General features: G+C 37.2%; 2 protein-coding genes across 2 annotated transcripts; both read right to left on the minus strand.

The window, feature by feature from the left end:
• Positions 1-666: 666 nt before the first annotated feature.
• On the minus strand, positions 667-2,269 carry LOC149401326 (F-box protein At3g28330-like). Its single transcript, XM_089613170.1, has one exon. The coding sequence runs from the start codon at positions 2,129-2,131 to the stop codon at positions 908-910; it is 1,224 nt and encodes a 407-aa protein (XP_089469296.1). The 5' UTR covers positions 2,132-2,269; the 3' UTR covers positions 667-907.
• Positions 2,270-5,065: 2,796 nt separating this feature from the next.
• On the minus strand, positions 5,066-6,289 carry LOC149401327 (F-box protein At3g28330-like). Its single transcript, XM_089610667.1, has one exon. The coding sequence runs from the start codon at positions 6,287-6,289 to the stop codon at positions 5,066-5,068; it is 1,224 nt and encodes a 407-aa protein (XP_089466793.1).
• Between the last annotated feature and the right edge of the window lie 15,797 nt (positions 6,290-22,086).

Here is a 22,086-nt window from a genome sequence, read left to right on the forward strand (position 1 = left end):
ATGATAGTACATCAATGAGGGAATGTGGGGAAGTATGTGTAGCACCAATCTATTTGCGTGCTAATGCACAATGAAAGTCTTGTGGATAGCTTGGTGTCTTGATTTCTCTTGTGGAACGTCGGACAATGTGCTCCTCTGTGTGTGCATGGGACGGATTGCTCTTCGTGCACATGCTCATAATCTTTGTTTGGAATAGGGCGCTCAGTTTGCAAAACCAATAATATCATTGGATTTCAATTACGCTTTCTCTCAACTCTCGACTACTCGGGTGCGGCGGAGTGCACTTGCAGCTGAACCGTGTTCCACCTCAGCGGAAGGTTCTGTAATTATGAACATTGTTGGATTCCAATCTATGACAGACGCAATGATTTATTTTGCCACCAACTGTTTGTTGCCTTGCTCCTCACCCATTTTTATATATTTTGTTTTATCTGAGCAGCCGTGGTTTCGGTGGAGGTTTCACACGGCGATTTCAGACATGGAAAAAATGGAAATATACGAAGACGGAACATTATGAGGTTCAACACACTTGTTCCTGAGCTTCTGAATTCACAAACAAACTCATAAAGAGCTCCGTTCTAAGACGGTATAACAATATATTTAGAGGTCTCAGATGAATTAGCTCATGCGAGACTGAGGTCTACGATAATCTCACAATCTGTTTTCAATTCAGTGCGGCGATGAAAGTACGACACCCCTCTCTCATTCACACATTACCTTGAAGAGCACAACTCACCATGGTTCAGTTATTCTAAAAGCGAAAAATAGGTTCCTACACAGCTTAGGTACTCTCAAATAAAATTTGACCCAAAATAAAAAATAATAATAACGAACTGATATAGTAGTAGATAAAAGAAACCTAAAAGGAGCAAGTGAATAAACTAAGATAACAAATTTAACACGGATGCTATTGCAGGAAAGGAATCAAAGATGTAGGCCAAGACGGATGTTCAACGGTTAAGACATCCAAGAACTTGGCCACGTTTTCAACATTGAGTTCGCAGTCGGGAGTCGGGAACGCGGACACTTTCTCGTACTTGGCTCCGAGGATGGTGTAGCGAAAGACTTGAGTGCCCCGCACGAGGAAGACTACGTTCCCGTCATTGGGATCGAAGGCGAGAAGGAAGAGCAAGCTCCCCGGCGGATCAGCGTCGAGAGCGACATCGTGGACCGACACCCACGAGCCGTTGATGAGCTCCCAAATCAAAAGGCGGGCATCGTCCATGAGCTGGGACATCCTGAGGCGGCCCCGGACGGTCCCGAGGCGGCACTTGTCTTTGAAATCGCGGAGGTGATAGGAACGCACAAAAATGTCGAAACTCACGAAGCGGTCGGGGAGGGGGAGCATGGTGCCGTTGGGGGCGAGGGGGTCGAGGGGGGCGAAGGGGTCGAAGGAGCCAGGAGGGGGCAAAGGGCTGAAAGGGTCGAAGGCGGCGAGACCGTGGATCTTCTCGACTCCGTCCAGCCAATACAAGATGCCTCCCACGTGGACCACCTGCAGCCGGAATTCGAAGGCGCCGCAGTTGTTTTCGTGGGCGCATGGGAACTTGAAGGTGTGCCTCGACCACTGCCCGGTCTCCGGGTGGAATATCGTTGCCGTAAATCTGTACCGGTCCCCTATGATGAAGAGGCACCGGTACACGATCACCACTTTGTACCTGCCTTCCTGCTCGTTGAAGGCGATGCCATAACCCGTCGAAAGTGGGACGGAGAATAAGAATTCAAACTCCCGAGTCTCCGGGATTTTGGGGAGAGCCACGCACTGCTTCGTCAGCCAATTGCAGACGAAAAAGTGTCTTCCGCGGGACAGCAGCACCAAATCGCCGCACGTGGCTCTAATGATCGTGTCCTCCGCCGCAGGGACGGAGCTCAGATCGCATGGCACGGCCTCCGACGACTCCGACTCCGGCGAGAGGGGAATCCGGTGGAAAGCTCGTAGCACCTCGTTGGAGGAGTGGAAGAGAGCCTCGGCGACCTTATTTGGGTGGCATTCATCGAACCTCTTCTTGAAGTAGTCGCTCAGCAACAGAGAATGCCAGCGCTTGCAAACCAAGCTATTCTGTATAACGCACCGGGCGTCGGGAAGTCGTACTAGAATCTCCGTCAAGTCGTCGTCGCTCGCAATTTCCATTGATTTTCCCAATATCTCTCACTCGCGCTAAACAAATATTTTCTCTAACCTCTGTTTCCTTCCCAATCTCTCAATATTTATATAATTAGATTTCTTTTCGGAATCCGATTAGACGAATTCGAGAATTGTAATTTTTATTTATTTATATTTTTCTTTTCTGCAACACCGCATGTTTTGTACTTTCAAACCAAACTCAAACAGAACCTAGTGTTGTGGGCCCCAACACAACTATCTCCTACGTCGGCTTCGGGGTTTATTTTCTCGGTAGATTAAAATAAAATAAAAGAAAGGATGGCTGTCAAGGCCGGTTTAGACTTTTAGAGCAATTGATTTTCCTTTATTTATTGTTTTTTACTTTTATTTTAGGCCATTTTGAATTTATACGTAATAATTTTATAATATTGTACAAATGATAAGTTTTTGGGTCCATTATGAAAATACCCCATTTAAACATTTGACATTGCTAGATAACCAACGTATAATAAATTTTAGATAAATAGACACAAAGATAACGTATCCTATTTGAAATTTTATGTTTTTCCGGTTTGTCCGTCCTTTTTATTTCCGAATTTTTATTTAAATTTTAATTATTAATTCAACAATTTATTCAAGGCAATATTTTTTAAAATTCGAATTTTAAATTCTCTCTTATATTTCCAAAAATATAAAAAGAAGTTATTTCTACATTATTTCGTGAATTCCTGGGTATTCTTGTAAAACTGCGCTTGTAAATAAAAGGCAGTGACTGTTTATGTAAGATTTACCAAATGTTGGCTATTTAGCAATGTCAAAACGTTTAGTTGGTTATTTTCCTAATTAATTGTAATTTTTTTTAAGAAAGTGTAAAATGAAAAGAAAAAAAAACAAGTGTTCCTCATTTTTTATCATACAAATAATTGAATAAAGAAATCGAACCTATGGCTTGTTATATTTTTATATGTTAAATAATAACTAGTATGTTATTCAACTTTCCACCTAATTGAACGGGAGATTTATCTATACAATCTTGCAAGTGCACGAATCGTCAAGTAATATACGTGATAGTAGTGGTCGATCCCACAAAGATTAGACGTTCAATATTTTAAATCTCTTAACTTCTTTTGAATTCGATTTTATAATAAATAAAAAATATGAAAATGGGGGGTTTTTCAAAGATTGTTATATGATTGGAAATAAGAAAATAAACTTAAATAATTCAAACCAAATATGGTAAAAACAAGTGACATAATTTCGTTGGTTCAATGATGTGGTTGTCTATTGGGTTCACAATTAGGTTGGGAAAGAACGGGAATGTCATTCTCACCCTAAGAATTGTCCACTAATCTCTCTCGAGTCTTTAGAGACTTAAGTGGGTGACGAACTTACACCTCTCGGCTTGGGTCATATGAAAACACACAATCGCATTACACTCAGGGTTCAAACAACTACACATATCCCATAATCTTTCTATAGAGCTAGGTAGATTTATGACGGGTGGGGTAGAACTTGCATGTTTATTACCTCTCGGTTTCCAACTAGAGATAACACACAACGTATTCCCATAGATTTTATCTTCTTTTCCCTCTTGAAAATCAACTATAGTCCTAAGCAAATGCGCCAACCATCATCATATCTCCAACTACATCATATCATGCCACAAGTCTAGCTATACTCATAATAGAAATCAAACAAAGAAAGATAACAATAATCGAAAGTAAGAGAGCTAGAACGTAAAGAGACATGATATTCAAATAATACTCAAAATAAACTCTACTCAGCATCCACAATCCAAGATTCAACTCCAACAATATTCTAATAGACATAAAAACTAGATCAAAGTATGAAATAACAAAGAACTAAACTCAAAACTACAATCCAAATCTCCAAAATATCAAAATCAAATAGAAACTTAGAAAACAAGTAAGGATTGTTCAACAAGCAATAAAATAAAGAAAGGAAGAGGAAAATAGATCACAAAGAGTAAGGTTGATGATGATGAGGATGTTACTTCCTCATCCTTCTTCTTCTTCTTCTTCTTCTTCTTCTTGTTCACTCTAAGAGCTCCAATGGTTTTTCTCTCCAAAAAATGGGTATCTATATCTAAACTTTTGAGTAGTGTGTAATGTATGAGATGCTGATGTATTTAGACAAGATTAAGACTTTATGGCATTCAATGAGATATTTTTGGAGCATTCTGGACCCTTGGATGAGATGTCGAAGAGTGAGCTCATGTCCTATGAATCAATGCAATGAAGAATACCCGTTAGATACATAGGTCAATACCAAAGAGATCGGAATTTATGGTTAAGGTATATCTTTCCTTATTTTCAGTGGCTAATCTCATCAAAATAACCAAACCTATTAATAGTTCTACTTTTAATTCAATGATGGTGCCATTAAAAGATCAAAAAATTAGAAAAATAGCCAACTTAAACGTTTGATATTGCTAAATAGCCAAAGTTTGGTAAATATTAAGTAAATAACCATATATGATGACGTGGCTTAATATGGCAGTGGCTATTTACTTGATATTTACGTTTGTAAATATATAAAAATGGCTATTTACCTACTATTTACCAAACCTTGGCTATTTAGCAATTCTCAACGTTTAAGTTGGCTATTTTGCTAAATTACCCTTAAAAGATTTGGAATACCTCAGTGAGACCATTGGTGAATTGAACACTCACTTCAGGAAACACTTTACACCGTTATACCAATTGTGGATCAAGTCAATACCCTGTTACTTAGCTTTTGAATGAGTACCGAAATCCTTGCCGAATACTTATTGGGATAAGGAAGTCAAAGTTCTTGCAAATCATTTTTCAACCTTGAAACGGGAAATTGTTGCCTTTGACCCAAAATAAAAAATAATAATAACGAACTGATGTAGTAGTAGATAAAGGAAACCTAAAAGGAGCAAGTGAATAAACTAAGATAACAAATTTAACACGGATGCTATTGCAGGAAAGGAATCAAAGATGTAGGCCAAGACGGATGTTCAACGGTTAAGACATCCAAGAACTTGGCCACGTTTTCAACATTGAGTTCGCAGTCGGGAGTCGGGAACGCGGACACTTTCTCGTACTTGGCTCCGAGGATGGTGTAGCGAAAGACTTGAGTGCCCCGCACGAGGAAGACTACGTTCCCGTCATTGGGATCGAAGGCGAGAAGGAAGAGCAAGCTCCCCGGCGGATCAGCGTCGAGAGCAACATCGTGGACCGACACCCACGAGCCGTTGATGAGCTCCCAAATCAGAAGGCGGGCATCGTCCATGAGCTGGGACATCCTGAGGCGGCCCCGGACGGTCCCGAGGCGGCACTTGTCTTTGAAGTCGCGGAGGTAAATGGAACGCACGAAAATGTCAAAACTCACGAAGCGGTCAGGGAGAGGGAGCATGGTGCCGTTGGGGGCGAGGGGGTCGAGGGGGGCGAAGGCGTTGGAGGAGCCAGGAGGGGGCGAAGGGCTGAAAGGGTCGAAGGCGGCAAGGCCGTGGATCTTCTCGACTCCGTCCAGCCAATACAAGATGCCTCCCACGTGGACCACCTGCAGCCGGAATTCGAAGGCGCCACAGTTGTTTTCGTGGGCGCAGGGGAACTTGAAGCTGTGCCTCGACCACTGCCCGGTCTCCGGGTGGAACATCGTTGCCGTAAATCTGTACTGGTCCCCTACGATGAAGAAGCACCGGTACACGATCACCACTTTGTACCTGCCTTCCTGCTCGTTGAAGGCGATGCCGTAACCCGTCGAAACTGGGTCGTAGAATAAGAATTCAAACTCCCGAGTCTCCGGGATTTTGGGGAGAGCCACGCACTGCTTCGTCAGCCAATTGCAGACGAAAAAGTGTCTTCCGCGGGACAGCAGCACCAAATCGCCGCACGTGGCTCTAATGATCGTGTCCTCCGCCGCAGGGACGGAGCTCAGATCGCATGGCACGGCCTCCGACGACTCCGACTCCGGCGAGAGGTGAATCCGGTGGAAAGCTCGTAGCACCTCGTTGGAGGAGTGGAAGAGAGCCTCGGCGACCTTATTTGGGTGGCATTCATCGAACCTCTTCTTGAAGTAGTCGCTCAGCAACAGAGAATGCCAGCGCTTGCAAACCAAGCTATTCTGTATAACGCACCGGGCGTCGGGAAGTCGTACTAGAATCTCCGTCAAGTCGTCGTCGCTCGCAATTTCCATTGATTTTCCCAATATCTCTCACTCGCGCTAAACAAATATTTTCTCTAACCTCTGTTTCCTTCCCAATCTCTCAATATTTATATAATTAGATTTCTTTTCGGAATCCGATTAGACGAATTCGAGAATTGTAATTTTTATTTATTTATTTATATTTTTCTTTTCTGCAACACCGCATGTTTTGTACTTTCAAACCAAACTCAAACAGAACCTAGTGTTGTGGGCCCCAACACAACTATCTCCTACGTCGGCTTCGGGGTTTATTTTCTCGGTAGATTAAAATAAAATAAAAAAGAAAGGATGGCTGTCAAGGCCGATTTAGAGTAAGGAAAAAAATGCCGTTTTCGTTGCCGTTTCGAGCCTCTTAATTTATGGAAAATCGTCGATGGAAAATTCAACGGAAAAATTGTGGAAAAGGGCAAGTGAAATGCTGTTTTCAAATGCCGTTTTCTATGGAAAACCGACGTGCCGACGGAAAACCGAACGGAAATAATGTGACAAAAATATAATAAAAATATATACATACATAAATACCTATATATTTAATTTTTTAATTTGTAAAATATATGATTCTTAAACTACATATGATGTTTATGATAACATTCAATAAAAACAAAGTTTTATAATAGTTGAACATTATTATACATAAATACCTATATCTTAAATTTTTAATTTGTAAAATATATGTTTCTTAAAATATGTATGACATTTATGATAACATTCAATAAAAACAAAGTTGTATATTAGTTGAACATTATTATACCAATGAAATTTTTTTACAATAAGATAAGAGTGGTTGTTTGATTATTACTTGATTATTAGTAACAGACAAAACAAAAATAAAAAAAAACTACTGAGATACATGTATGATCGTAAAAGTAATATGTCATTGGTAATCATGGTAATATGTCATTGGTAATCATGCACTTGTTGAAAATTAGCTCAATATTAATGTAATAAGATAAGAGTGGGCTACAACAACAACAAAAAAGCCCAGTACAGACAAAGCCCAATAAACGTTTTGACCTGTTGTTTATCTGTTTTACAACACACATCAGAAACTTTCGACAACGAAACAAAATACCTTCACTGATAACAAAAATGGCGGCGAACCTGGAATCAAGAAGAAATTCGCCGATTGTCGCCGAAACCGTGTGAAGTTTGTACTTCGCCGTGTCGAAAAGAAAGAGAAACATCCGATTATCGCCGGTTGTCGCCGGATTAGCGTTCGTCTCCGTCACTGTGAAGGAGAGCTCGAAAATTTCTCGCCTGCAACGTTTTTTTTTCTTTTTCTCTGGAAATTCGTCGACATTCGTGGAATATATGCAGGTTTTATACTACAAGTTCAACGGAATCAATCGGTCGTTTACAATGAAAACGGCATGTCGTTTCCCCGATTTTCCAACGATATAAAACGGGGAAACGACACAAAAGCTTGCCGCCGGCCGTTGAACCACCGAAATGGAATTTCCAGGCAAATTTTCTGGAAATTCGGTGACATTTTATTCCATGGTTTAGAGCAATTGATTTTCCTTTATTTATTGTTTTTTACTTTATTTTAGGCCATTTTGAATTTATGTGTAATAATTTTATAATATTATGAAAATACCCAACTTAAACGTTTGACATTGCTAAATAGCCAACGTATAATAAATCTTAGATAGATAGACACAAAGATGACGTATCCTATCTAAAATTTTATGCTTTTCAGGTTTGTTCCTCTTTTTTTATTTCCGAATTTTTATTTAAATTATATTATCAATTAAGCAATTTATTTAAGGCAATATTTTTTAAAATTCGAAATTTAAATTCTCTCTCTTATATTTCCAAAAATATAAAAAGAAGTTATTTCTACATTATTTTGTGAATTCCTGGGTATTCTTGTAAAATTGCGCTTGTAAATAAAAGACAGTGGCTGTTTATGTAAGATTTACCAAACGTTGGCTATTTAACAATGTCAAAACGTCTAGTTGGTTATTTTCCTCATTAATTGTAATTTTTTTTAAGAAAGTGTAAAATGAAAAGGAAAAAAAAAAACAAGTGTTCCTCATTTTTTATCATACAAATAAAGAAATCGAACCTATGGCTTGTTATATTTTTATATGTTAAATAATAACTAGTATGTTATTCAACTTTCCACCTAATTGAACGTGAGATTTATCTCTACAATCTTGCAAGTGCACGAATCGTCATGTAATATACGTGATAGTAATGGTCGATCCCACAAAGATTAGACGTTCAATATTTTAAATCTCTTAACTTCTTTTGAATTCGATTTTATAATAAATAAAACATATGAAAATGGGGGGTTTTTCAAAGATTGTTATATGATTGGAAATAAGCAAATAAACTTAAATAATTCAAACCAAATATGGTAAAAACAAGTGACATAATTTCGTTGGTTCAATGATGTGGTTGTCTATTTGGTTCACAATTAGGTTGGGAAAGAACGGGATTCTCATTCTCACCCTAAGAATTGTCCACTAATCTCTCTCGAGTCTTTAGGGAACTAATTGGGTGACGAACTTACACCTCTCGGCTTGGGTCACATTAAAACACATAATCGCATTACACTCAGGATTCAAACATGTACACCTATCCCATAATCTTTCTATAGAGCTAGGTAGATTTATGACGGGTGGGGTAGAGCTTGCATGTTTATTGCCTCTCGGTTTCTAACTAGAGATAACACACAACGTATTCCCATTGATTTCATCTTCTTGTCCCTCTTGAAAATCAACTATAGTCCTGAGCAAATGTGCCAACCATCATCATATCTCCAACTACATCATATCATGCCACAAGTCTAGCTATACTCCAAATAGAAATCAAACAAAGAAAGATAACAATAATCGAAAGTAAGGGAGCTAGAACGTAAAGAGACATGATATTCAAATAATACTCAAAATAAACTCTACTCAGCATCCACAATCCAAGATTCAACTCCAACAATATTCTAATAGACATAAAAACTAGATCAAAGTATGAAATAACAAAGAACTAAACTCAAAACTACAATCCAAATCTCCAAAATATCAAAATCAAATAGAAACTTAGAAAACAAGTAAGGATTGTTCAACAAGCAATAAAATAAAGAAAGGAAGAGGAAAATAGATCACAAAGAGTAAGGTTGATGATGATGAGGATGTTACTTCCTCATCCTTCTTCTTCTTCTTCTTCTTCTTCTTGTTCACTCTAAGAGCTCCAATGGTTTTTCTCTCCAAAAAATGGGTATCTATATCTAAACTTTTGAGTAGTGTGTAATGTATGAGATGCTGATGTATTTAGTCAAGATTAAGACTTTATGGCATTCAATGAGATATTTTTGGAGCATTCTGGACCCTTGGATGAGATGTCGAAGAGTGAGCTCATGTCCTATGAATCAATGCAATGAAGAATACCCGTTAGATACATAGGTCAATACCAAAGAGATCAGAATTTATGGTTAAGGTATATCTTTCCTTATTTTCAGTGGCTAATCTCATCAAAATAACAAAACCTATTAATAGTTCTACTTTTAATTCAATGATGGTGCCATTAAAAGATTTGGAATACCTCAGTGAGACCATTGGTGAATTGAGCACTCACTTCAGGAAACACTTTACACCGTTATACCAATTGTGGATCAAGTCAATACCCTGTTACTTAGCTTTTGAATGAGTACCGAAATCCTTGCCGAATACTTATTGGGATAAGGAAGTCAAAGTTCTTGCAAATCATTTTTCAACCTTGAAACGGGAAATTGTTGCCTTTGCCAACCGAATCAACATAATTGATTTGTTTAAGGATGGTGTGTTTTCTCCTTACATTCTTTGATTCCCAAGGGTAATCTCACCATGGACAATAAGTTTTGTGATGAGTCTGCACTCCATTCCTTAGAGAAGGCTGAGAATAAATTAGCTAGGATCTTTACAGACCTTGGTCAAGTAGCTCGATCCAATTCTGGACACTTAGCTGCGGTCATTGAGGGAGCCGAAAAATGAAGAATCTTTACAATTGGAAATTATTTAAAGCAAAGACTCTTGTATCATATCCATCAGTGGGCGGAATTTTAACGCTTCGGTAAATGGCGGAATTGTAAAAAATTTCTTTTGACAAGTAAACCGATTTTACTAACCTAGACAAAGGGCAAGCACATGTAAATAAAAACTATTGTGAGGATAAATAATTTACTAACCTTTTTAGAAGCTTGAACGTTGATGAGCCTTCGGAACGTTGATAACGTTCGTCTCCCTCGCAGCACGTCTCTCTTTCTTTCATCGCCAACTCGAGCAACCACGAAAGTTTCTATCACTAAATCACTCGAGAGAAAAAGGAATTAGTGTATGGGAACTTTTAAACATGACGACTCAAGAACAAGTTTTAGAGTCGAAGAGCTAAAACACTAGGTCAAATGTAGACCTAGGTGCCAAAACAAAAACCAAAAATAACTAGAGTGAGAGAGAGGATCGGCCACAAAGTCTAGAGAGAGAAGCTCTCAATCTCTAACTTATGTGGAATGAATGAAATGAGAGGAATGAGGTGGGGTATTTATAGGAGGAGGATTACCTTCAAAAGGTAGTTTCCTCTTTTCCTATAACCTTGCACGTCCAACATGCCTCATGACGGCTTAGGATTTGTTTCCTCATTTGATTTCCTCTTAGTTGGCCAAAAATGCACTTTCCTTCTAGAGGAAATTTGTTTCCTCTTCTTCTTTTGGCAAGTATCTTCATACATTAATGCACAAAATAAACTCTCTTTCCCACTATGGCATGAACGAAATTCAGCATTATTTTCCTTGGGTTGGACGAAATTTGAGCTTCTAGAAGGAGCTTCTAGATGTTTCTTCATTTGTTCATGACAACATAAGAAATGCCCATTAAGAATTTTCAAGTAAAATTATATGAAATGAGATTAATCCTCAAGGCCCAAATTCTTTAAGTTGGCCGTGTGATTTAAATTTCATTTGTCATCATATGACAATGTCAAAAAATTTATTGACATTCATTTCGTCCTATGTCTAAAAAGACAAAAATACCCTTTAGACAATTTTCACAAAACTTGTCTCGTTCTTGTTTTGACTTAGCTTCTAGTTTAACTATTCCTACTCGATGTGATTTGTGACAGTGACCTCATGGATCCAAATGAACAAAGCTTGAGCTAAATACTTGGACTCAAAAGTTTACAAACCTTTTCAAAGTTTATCTTAATGCCAACTGACTCCACTAAAGAGTTGACACTAAAAATTTCGCGGTTCAAATGAATTTATTTTCTACTCAAGAATTCAATCTAATTGTAATGAGTGGATCTACATAATATTATCAGTGTTTACCCTTCATGAATATCATCAGCTAGTCGGGATTTACAAAATTACCATTTTACCCTTCTAGCTGTTATTTCCTCAACTCCTTTGTCGCTTGTGAATAAGTTAGAAACAATGTATTGAAGAGGAGCTAACAAGTCACATTGTTTCATCCAAAAGGGTCAGGACTCAATTTGGACACTGGCCAGTTCATTTATTCACATTCCAAGGAACAAAGCATGAGGTGATACACATTGCATTTCAGCAATCTTGTACATGAATTCCATATCTATGAGAACTTCACAAAGTTACTCATGACATATTCACAACTTAGTACTTCACCAACAAGCCCTGTTCGGAATCACATAGTGAGTCCGAACTCTGACTTTCTCAAATGAGAATACGTAAGCTGTGAAATGACATGTCTCATTTCAGGATTAAGGTAAGCACGATGCAATTCATACGTAGTGACTTCGAGACATAAGAGGTTAAATGGTTTGTTCTTATCTTGTCTCTAGAAGTGCACTGGTCAATTCAGTACCTTCGGAAGATACCTAGAAGAACTATAGAGTCTCCAACTCTCAATGCCCCATAACCAGACATCATAGATTCTCCTAACAATCGTACTGAGGTCAATAGTCCTTTAACCCTTAGATTGCGAATATATCGTTTTAAGCAAAATACGAAGAGTTTGTTCATGCAAATCTACATTTGTCTCTTCGTAAGTTGTTAAGTTTGTTTATGGACTAAAGACTAAGGTTTTATCATAAAGCTTCAAACAGACAAGGAAGAATGAATGAACGTTTCACCTTTTTATTAATGAATAAGCAATTACAAGCAAGAGTCTTCATGAGACTTTATTACATCAAATGTACAAAATAAAGACCACAACTCTTCTTGTGGGTACCATTGACAACAATATTAATGTGTATGTTTGGTCTTGAAATTGCTAATGCTATTGTGAATGGAACCTTAATGCTGAATACTTTCATTGTTGATAAGTATTCGTCACTGCTATTGTTAAAAGAACCTTATGCTATCACATAACAGGGGTACCAATTCCATGTGTCATTCACTGCTTTTGTTTGATTGATTATTTATATTGTGATTTAATTAATCTAGCTAAAATTAATCAATTGTTCAACAAGCAGTTCTACCAACATAGTTGAACAAAATCTAACATCACGTTAAATAATTTCACTCTTAATTTACATTGGGGGTTTCTACATTTGACATGCCATGTATAAATGGACCAGATTGTTTGAAGATATAATGAAATTTTTTCTTCAAGGCAAATACTATCAACACATGGATTCAAGTCACACGGTCACTTTGAAGAATTGGGCCTTGAGGATTGAATTTCATTTCATGAAATTTTATGTGAAAATTCTTAATGAGCTTTTCTTATGTTGTCATGAACAAATAAAGAAACATCTAGAAGCATGTTCTAGATGCCCTAAATTTCGTCCATACCAAGTGAGAAAAGAGAGATTATTTTGTGCATTAATGTATGAAGATACTTGCCAAAAGAAAAAGAGGAAACAAATTTTCTTCTAGAAGCAATGGGATTTTCGGCCAAGAGAGAGCAAGACAAATGAGGAAACAAATCCAAGGACTTGGTGCATCATGTTGCACGTCCAACGAAGAAAGGGGAAACTAAGGATTTGCTCATGAATATGTGATATTCAATGGAAAAGAGGAGACTACCTTTTCAAGGAAAACCTCCTCCTATAAATACCCCACCTCATTCACAATTCACAACACATAATTTTTGAGATTGAGAGCTTCTCTCTCTAGTTGTTGGCCGCCCTCTCTCTCTCTCTCTCTAGAATCTCTTATTTTTCTTTTGTTTTGGTACCTAGGTCCTCATTAGACCTAGCATTTTGTTTTTGTTCTTTGACTCATAGACTAGTTCTTGAGTCATAGTGTTTAAAAGTACCTACACACTAAATCCAACCTAAACTCTAAAGACTCTAGTAGTAGAAACTTTCATGGTTGCTCACGGGTTCAAGAAGACTAGTGGGAGAGGCGAGCTGAGTGGGGAGACGAGCGTTTCAACCTTCCTAAGGTTTCTCAACGTTCAAGCTCCATTCAAGGTTAGTACCGAGGGAAAACTCAAAGAAGTTTTAAATTTTAAATTATATGTTCATGCACTTTATCTAGGTTTTAAAAACGCTTTACGAGTTTTTAAAGAAATTTTTATATTCCGCCGCTTGCTAGAAGCGATAATTTTTTCTTAATCCTAGATCTATTCGAACATGAAATCCATGGGGCATAGATGGATGAGGCCACTCAGGTGGGAATAATACTGAATTCCATTTCGAGTGACTTAATGCAGTTTCACATCCAACTATATCATGAATAAGTTGATTTATGGACTGTCTCAGCTGTTGAATGAATTATAGACTTTGGAGTCTATCACTCACATGGGAAGAACAAAGGGTCGGCAAATTATGCTGACAAGAGTTCTCCTCCGAAAACCAAGAAGAGGTGGACTTCTGGTGTTGAGTCATATAAGGCACGACCTAGTACCTCAAAGGGGAAAGCTCCCGCTAAGAGGGAACATAAAAACTTCAAGAAGAGTGAAAAGGAAAAAAAAAAGAAGCAAGAAAGCGTTGGTAAATGTCACCACTGCAACACTGAAGGTCATTGGCGAAGGCACTGTCCTTTGTACTTTGTCGAGGTTGAGAATAACAAGAAGAATGCTGGTGTGGCACCTTAAAATTCATGATTAAAGATATCCTAAAAATGTTTTTGAGGATAATTATTCATGAGCATACTTCTTCTCTTGTTGCGGAGTAGATCTGATAGAGCACGCAAGCGCTGATGAGCTTATTGAACAACGTCGAATTCAAGCCCGAGTTATAGAGAAGCTGATGCTCCATCTAAAGATCTCATTTCTTGCTAATTTATTTTTTCATCTTTTGGATTTATATTTTGAACATATTGATGTGTCTTTATTATCCGAGGTTTTCTGAACTATAGCCTACATGGCTATTTCAGATATTATGAATCTTTTCTTTTTCTATTATACATTACATTATGTTTTATATTGATTATGAACACATGGTTATGCATATGAATATTATTCCCTCTTTGATTCTTAGAATGCAATTGAAGTTTTTATGATAAATGTTTATGCATGAATGCCTTATGCTTAAAAATGTGGATGTTATAGAGTATGAAGGACTTAGTGATCCGTTCATATACTATAAGTGAGCGTTAAATGTTTTATTAGTTAAATCTCTGTTAGAAATTTAATAAGCATTTAATTTCTTATTTCTTATAATTGAATATGTTTGTATGTTTAAGAAATTTTTGGAGCTCTGAGAGCGTCTAAAAGATATTTACCTTGTTTCGACAATGATTTGTGCGAATAATAGGTAATAAGGAAACACAACAAAAGTTAGTGTTGATGATGATGAGTTAGTGAGAGCATCTTTGATCCTAGCCAATAATGCTTCATTAAATGAGTGGGAGCTTCCTTAATTGAAACCTAGCTACTCTAGTTCACCAAATGAGTGGAAGCTTCCTTAATTGGAACCTAGCTACTCTATTCACCAAATGAGTGGGAGCTTCCTTAAAAGGAACCTAGCTACTCTAGTTCTCTAAATGAATGAGAGCTTTCTTGATAAGAACCTAGCTACTCTAGTTCAAGTGGGAGCATCCTTTAAAGGACCATAGCCACTATGTTTTTTAAATTATTAAGTGGGAGCATCCTTAATTGCATCCTAGTCACTGATGTTCGACGATTAAGTGGGAGGTTTCGAATCTAGTCACTTGTTATTCAATGTATAGTAACATCCTTCACATGATCAAACTCATCATTAATGATGATGTATTGCTATTATTGAATAATTAGAGAGGTTCCGAATCTATCCACTGGTTGTTCAATGCATAGTAACGTCCTTCACAGGATCAAGTTCATCATTAATGGTGACATATTGCTATCATTAAATAATTTAAGTAAGAGGTTTCAAACCTAGCCACTTGTTGTTTAGTGCATAGCATTAATGATGACATATTTTGCTATCATTAAATAATTTAAGTAAGAGGTTTCAAACCTAGCCACTTGTTATTTAGTGCATAGCAACATCCTTCACATGATCAAGCTCATTAATGATGACATATTTTGCTATCATTAAAGATGTCATAAACCCAATTTAGTAGATCTACTAGTTAATTCTTCAACTTAATGGATTAGAAGGGATCTATAAATGATTAATGAATGCGTTCAAGCTTATATAAAGCTGAAATGGTAAAAAAAGGGGTTTGAGTCCTTGATTAGAGACATTGGCTACAATGATGCTCTTCTGATACCACCAACCGATTCATTGGGTCTTCCAATTGGAAGTTGAACTGTCCTTGTGGATAAAGTTCTGAAAAACTTATGACATGGACCAAAGTAGTGAAACTACTAAAACCTTCACAAAGGTTGATCCAAGAATGAAATAAACTATGTACGATTGTACTTAAGAATTTATTGAATAAAATCGATATTTCGAGAATGATTGATATGTATAACTCCTTAAAACATGTGTCAATAACTGACACAAGAAAATTGACTGAGTTGACCGTTTCTATAACATAAGATTTTAGAAACAATTAGCTTTTTCCATATCATCTCAAATATACTTATTGACATAAGGTATATAAAGCTCAACTGATGAAGCTAAAGACATTGTCATTAAAAGGTTTAACCATTAGTCCCTTGATAATGCTCAATTTCCGAGAAATCTAACAAGTGTGCAAAACACGATGATTTCTGGAAATAGTGAGACACTAAGTTATTATGAATATAGTAGAACACCTTGAGTCTCGTGTATATTAATTATGAACACGACCAATAAGGATCTGCTATGTAATAACCTAGTAATGGAAAGAGGTCAATATAAGTTCTTAAAAAATATGTTCAATGATATCACACTATAGTTAGTGGTGATGAGATTGAAACATGCTATGGTACAACTAGTCTTGGTGCCAAATGGATGTACACCTGTGATAGGAGACTTATTATCAAGTAGATATAAAGTCTGGTGTATGATCTAATTGTTAGGAATTCTTGCCCACGAGAAGATATTGTTTGTAACTTCTCGCTGAAATAATTAATAAAATAAAGTTTGTCATTTACCATCTTTATGAGTTGAAAGCGATAGTATCCTAATCCAAAGATTTATCAAACATTTATCATTACATAATCTCCGTATTAAACTGAGTCGCATGCTGGGCATTCGAGTTTGGGCGGTGAACTAAAACATGGTCGATGACTGATATGCGCCGGGAAAGCCTTATCTAAAGTCATATATGTGGAACATGAGTGAGTGTTGATCGCTCAGTAGGAGCATTATACACTTGCAAAAGGTGTACGACCTGAACATGTTTTGCTTTGGATAGATGCGCCTGGAAAGCCTTATCTAAAGTCATATATGCGATGAAAAATTAAATAATCTTTGTCATTTATTTATTTTTCACTTGAGACATTGAACGGATCGGAGAAGCTTTGTCATCAAGCTGATAAGAGGCTAAGCTTGTGTATTAATAAAAGACGATGACTTCCATCCTCGTTGGAATCTTCTTTGTGAAGGAATGCTATTAGGATAATCAAGACTAGATGTAATGATACTCCTAATCACTAAGCTATATCAAAACTTGATTGTTTTTAAGGGTAGCTTAGAAATACTCGAGTTTTTAATTGTTAGTTAACACGAGTGGATAACCTAGATTATGAGAATGCTAGGGAAAATAAAATACTAAAAGTATATTGAGTCTTAGGTCTCAAACATTGCCATAACACTGTGAGGATGAAAGATCCCTGCTTGATCGGCGGTCTTTTAGACATGGTGATCTGCTCCTAAGCACAAACTTTTCTGATTCTAATAACAAGGTTGTGTCTCTAGCAATAGGTGGGGGAGTTGAGCTCGGCGTGTACTGGCTAAGTCAGTGCGTTCAGGTGATACTCTTTCTGCTGAAATGTTGGGTCGACTCATGCATGAATCCAACCGGTGGTTGCTCATGTGGCCAATGATTCCTATAGCATAGGTAGTTAGTAAGCATAATATGCTTGTCCATGAACCGTGACTGCTTACTAATCTGATATGGTCTCGATTTTCACTAGGTGCGCTTCGTTACACCACCATAGTGGGACGAACCATGGCTATTAGTGGACTACCTTGGAATATAAAAATTGGGTATTTCTTATAGATTAGTATTTTATCCCCGTGCTTGTATGGAGCATTATGTTTTTAATGTTGGAAACGATCTAGGATTAAGAAAATATTTAACGCTTCTAGCAAGCAGCGGAATATAAAATTTTTCTTTAAACAAGTAAAATGATTTTTACTAACATAGAAAAAGAGCAAGCACATGTTATTATTAAAACTATCAAAAAGCGATTACACGTTTACGAACCTTTATTGAAGCTTGATCGTTGAGAAGCTTTTGGAGGTTGAATCGCTCGTCTCCCCACGCAGCTCGTCTTTCTTCATTTTTTGGGAACTCGAGTAATCACGAAATTTTCTATCACATGAATCACTCGAGATTAGAAGGAATAAGTGTGTGGGCACTTTTAAACATGACGACTCAATAACAAGTCTTAGCAGAGTCGAAGAGCTAAAATAAACACTAGGTCACATGTGGACCTAGGTGCCAAAACAAAAACGAAAGGAGTTAGAGAGAGAGAGAGAGAGAGAGAGAGAGAGAGAGAGAGAGAGAGAGAGAAAGAGGAGTGGGCGGCCAAGTCTAGAGAGAGAGAGAAGCTCTCAATCTCTAAAACTTTTGAATGAGAAAACAATGAGAACGAGGAAATTTGCCGCCCATATCCCTTCCTTGTAGAGAAAATTTGTTTCCTCATTTTCTTTTGGAAAGTATCTTCATATATCAATGCACAAAATTAATCTCTCTTTCCTTGGTTTGGACGAGCAAGGCATCTAGAAGGTGCTTCTAGATCCTTCTTCATTTGTTCACGACAACATAAGAAAAGCCCATTAAGAATTTTCAAGTAAAATTTCATGAATGAAATTAATCATCAAGGCCAAAAAATCTCGTAATGGCCGAGTGATACATTTCAGTTGTCATCATATGACAATGACAAAAAATTTATTGACATTCATTTCATCCTATGTCCAAAAAAGACAAAAATACCCTTTAGACAATTTTCGTAAAACTTGTCTAGTTCTTGTTTTGACTTAGCTTCTAGTTTAACCATTCCTACTCGATATGAATTGTGAAAGTGACCTCATAGATCCAAATAAACAGAGCTTGAGCTAACATACTTAGACTCAAAAGTTCACAAACCTTTTCCAAGTTTTAGCTTATTGTCAACTGACTCACTAAAGAGTTGACACTGAAAATCTCTCGGTTCAAATGAATTTATTTTCTACTCAAGAATTCAACTTAACTATGATGAGTGGATCCACTGAATATTATCTATCTTTACCCTTCATGAACATCATCAGCTAGTCTGGATTTACAAAATTACCATTTTACCCTTCTAGCAGTTATTTCCTCAACTCCTTGGTCGCTTGTGAATAAGTTAGAAACAATGTATTGATGAGGAGCTAACAAGTCACATTGATTCATCCAAAAGAATCATGACTTGATTTGGAAACTGACCAGTTCATTTATTCACATTCCAATGAACAAAGCATGAGGTGATATACATTGCATTTCAACAATCTTGTCCATGAATTCCATATCTATGAGATCTTCACAAAGTTACTCATGACATTCTCACAACTTAGTACTTCACCAATAGGCCTTGTTCGGAATCACATAGTGAGTCCGAACTCTGACTTTCTCAAATGAGAATACTAAGGTGTGAAATGACATGTCTCATTTCAGGATTGAGGTAAGCATGATGCAATTCATACATAGTGACTTCAAGATGTAAGAGGTTAAATGGTTTGATCTTATTCTATCTCTAGAAGTATACTGGTCAATTCAGTACCTTCAGAAGATACATAGAAGAACTATAGAGCCTCCAACTCTCAATGTCCCATAACCAGACATCATAGATTCTCTTAACAATCATACTGGGATCAATAGCCCTTTGACCCTTAGATTGTAATTATACTGTTTTAGAAAAATCAAGAAGAGTTTGTTCATGCAAATCTATATTTGACTCTTCATTTGTTGTTAGGTTCATTTAAGGACTAAAGGACTATAGTTCATCATAAAGCTTCAAACAGACAAGGAAGAATGAATGAACGTTTCAACTTTTATCAAGAATTCAACAGTTACAAGTAAGAGTCTTCGTGAGACTATATTACATCAAATGTATATAAATAGAGACTACAACTCTTCTTGTGGGCACCATTGCCGACATTTAATTCCTAAATTATGTATGATGAATGTTTTTCTTTTTAGAAAGTAGTAAATGTGCTTACATTTTATTATTTCCAGCATGGCTTCGAACTAGAAATTCTCAAAATATATAATGGATAACAAGATGAAATCTGGTGAGTGTGTTGTTCTCCACGTGAGGGACATCTTCGATTTGATGCATAAAGCGTCATGAACTGGATTAAAAATTGATGAAGCAACGAGGGTACATATGATTCTTATTTCTCTTGCTGAGGAGTATGCAGACTTCGTCACCTTCTTTTGTGGCTATGGCCCGTATTATGAGATGACAGTGTTTCACAGAGAACTCTTCGCTTGGCGTGATGGTTTAGTAAAGTACACTTACCATCAAGAGGAGCATCATGTGGCTTCCACGCCTTATCAATTCACACCATATGATTTACCTCTGGAGAATGTTCTAACTGAGAAGGAGCCATCAATCATAGACATTTTTAATGATGATGATAGCTCAAACCCTGAGTCTGGTAAAGGTACGGTACCGTTTACTCACTTACATGTTTTAGAAGTATTTTATGCTGGAGATTCATTCTCGTCCGAGATAGTAGATTCAGGGACAACTAATCATGTTTGTACATCAATGCAGGTGTTTGACTTGTGGGAGGAACTGAAATGAGATGAATTACAGCTTAGAGTGGAGAACGGAGAGTCCATCACTGCTAAAGCTTTAGGGGTAGTTCGACTCTAATTTGGCAATAAATATTTGACATTAGATTCAGTTTACTTTATTCCTGGTTTTTGTAGAAACCTTATTTCAGTTTCTGAGTTAATTAAACATAAATTTTATTTCTCCTTGAATGAGAATGCTATGAGTGTTTCGTTTGACGGAAGAAAAATATGTGATGCTCATTTATATAATGGTTTATATGTGTTAACCCTTGAAATTAAATGTTCACTTAACGCTGAAATGTTTAAGGTAGCTTCTCCCACATCGAATAAGAAAATTAAGTTATCTGAAGATGAACAAAAATATCTTTGGCATTTAAGGCTTGGTAATATTAATATAAAGTGGCTAGAGAGGCTTTCAAGGCTTGGGCCTTTGAAACAACTCAAAGTGGGAACTCTGCCTATTTGTGAATCCTCTATAGAAGGAAAAATGACCAAGCGTTCTTTTACAGGAAAAGGATTAAGATCCACCGAACCTTTGCAACCGATTCACTCAGACGTCTGTGGACCGACGAGTGAAGCTGCAAGAGGGGGTTTTGAATACTTTGTCACTTTTACTGACGTCTATTCAAGATATGGTTTCATTTACCTGATGCATAGAAAGTCTGAAACTTTTAAGAAGTTTAAAGAATTTCGTACTTGTGTTGAAAATCAAATGGGTAAAACTATTAAGACCTTCTGATTGGATCGGGGAGGTGAGTTCTTAGATACCGAGTTCACCGATCATTTGGTAGAACATGGAATCATGTCACAGCAGTCAGCTCCTAGTAACCCTCAACTGAATGGGGTTGCTGAAAGGAGAAATCGAACTTTATTAGACATGGTAAGATCCATGATAAGCTATTCTTCACTTTCAACATCTTTCTGGGGTTATGCATTTTAGACAACCGTTCATATATTAAATCATGTTCCATCTAAATCTGTAACCAAAACTCATGTGGAATTGTGGAACGGAGCAAATGCTGGTTTGCGTTATTCCCGTGTATGGGGTTGTCCCGCTCATGTCTTGAAAAAGAAATCAAGCAAGCCTGAACAAAAAACAAGCGTATACTTCTGTGTTGGTTATCCTAAAGAGAATAAAGGAGGTAAAGAGGTATATTCTATGATCCTGTAGATAGGAAAACTTTCGTTTCAACTAATGCTACTTTTCTTGAAGATGAGTATGTTAAAACCCATAAACTTCGAAGTAAAGTTTTACTCGAGGAAATGATTGTAACAAACCCAATGACTAATATTGAAGAGAATCCATGTGCACCTACAAATGATGTGTGAGAGTGAGAGAAGAAGAAGAAATCACAAATGTTGGTCCAAGTGCTACACAACCTCGTCGTAGTGAGAGGGTCTCTAGAGAGCCTGACAGATATCTTGGCTTTGAAGCAAACATTGTTGCATTGGATGCGAACAATGATGACCCCGTGTCATTTAATGACGGAATGGTCGACTTGGACAAAGATAAATGGCTAGAAGCCAGGAATCAGGAGATAGAGTCTATGCA

Source organism: Urtica dioica, chromosome 4, assembly GCF_054948205.1.
Source record: "Urtica dioica subsp. dioica isolate 48M chromosome 4, U.dioica_male_clone48M_v1_H2, whole genome shotgun sequence".
Classification (NCBI taxonomy): domain Eukaryota; kingdom Viridiplantae; phylum Streptophyta; class Magnoliopsida; order Rosales; family Urticaceae; genus Urtica; species Urtica dioica.

Bases quoted from the DNA above. Each gene is read 5' to 3' on its own strand.
- LOC149401327 (XM_089610667.1), bottom strand. From the start codon at position 6,289: ATGGAAATTGCGAGCGACGACGACTTGACGGAGATTCTAGTACGACTT.
- LOC149401326 (XM_089613170.1), bottom strand. From the start codon at position 2,131: ATGGAAATTGCGAGCGACGACGACTTGACGGAGATTCTAGTACGACTT.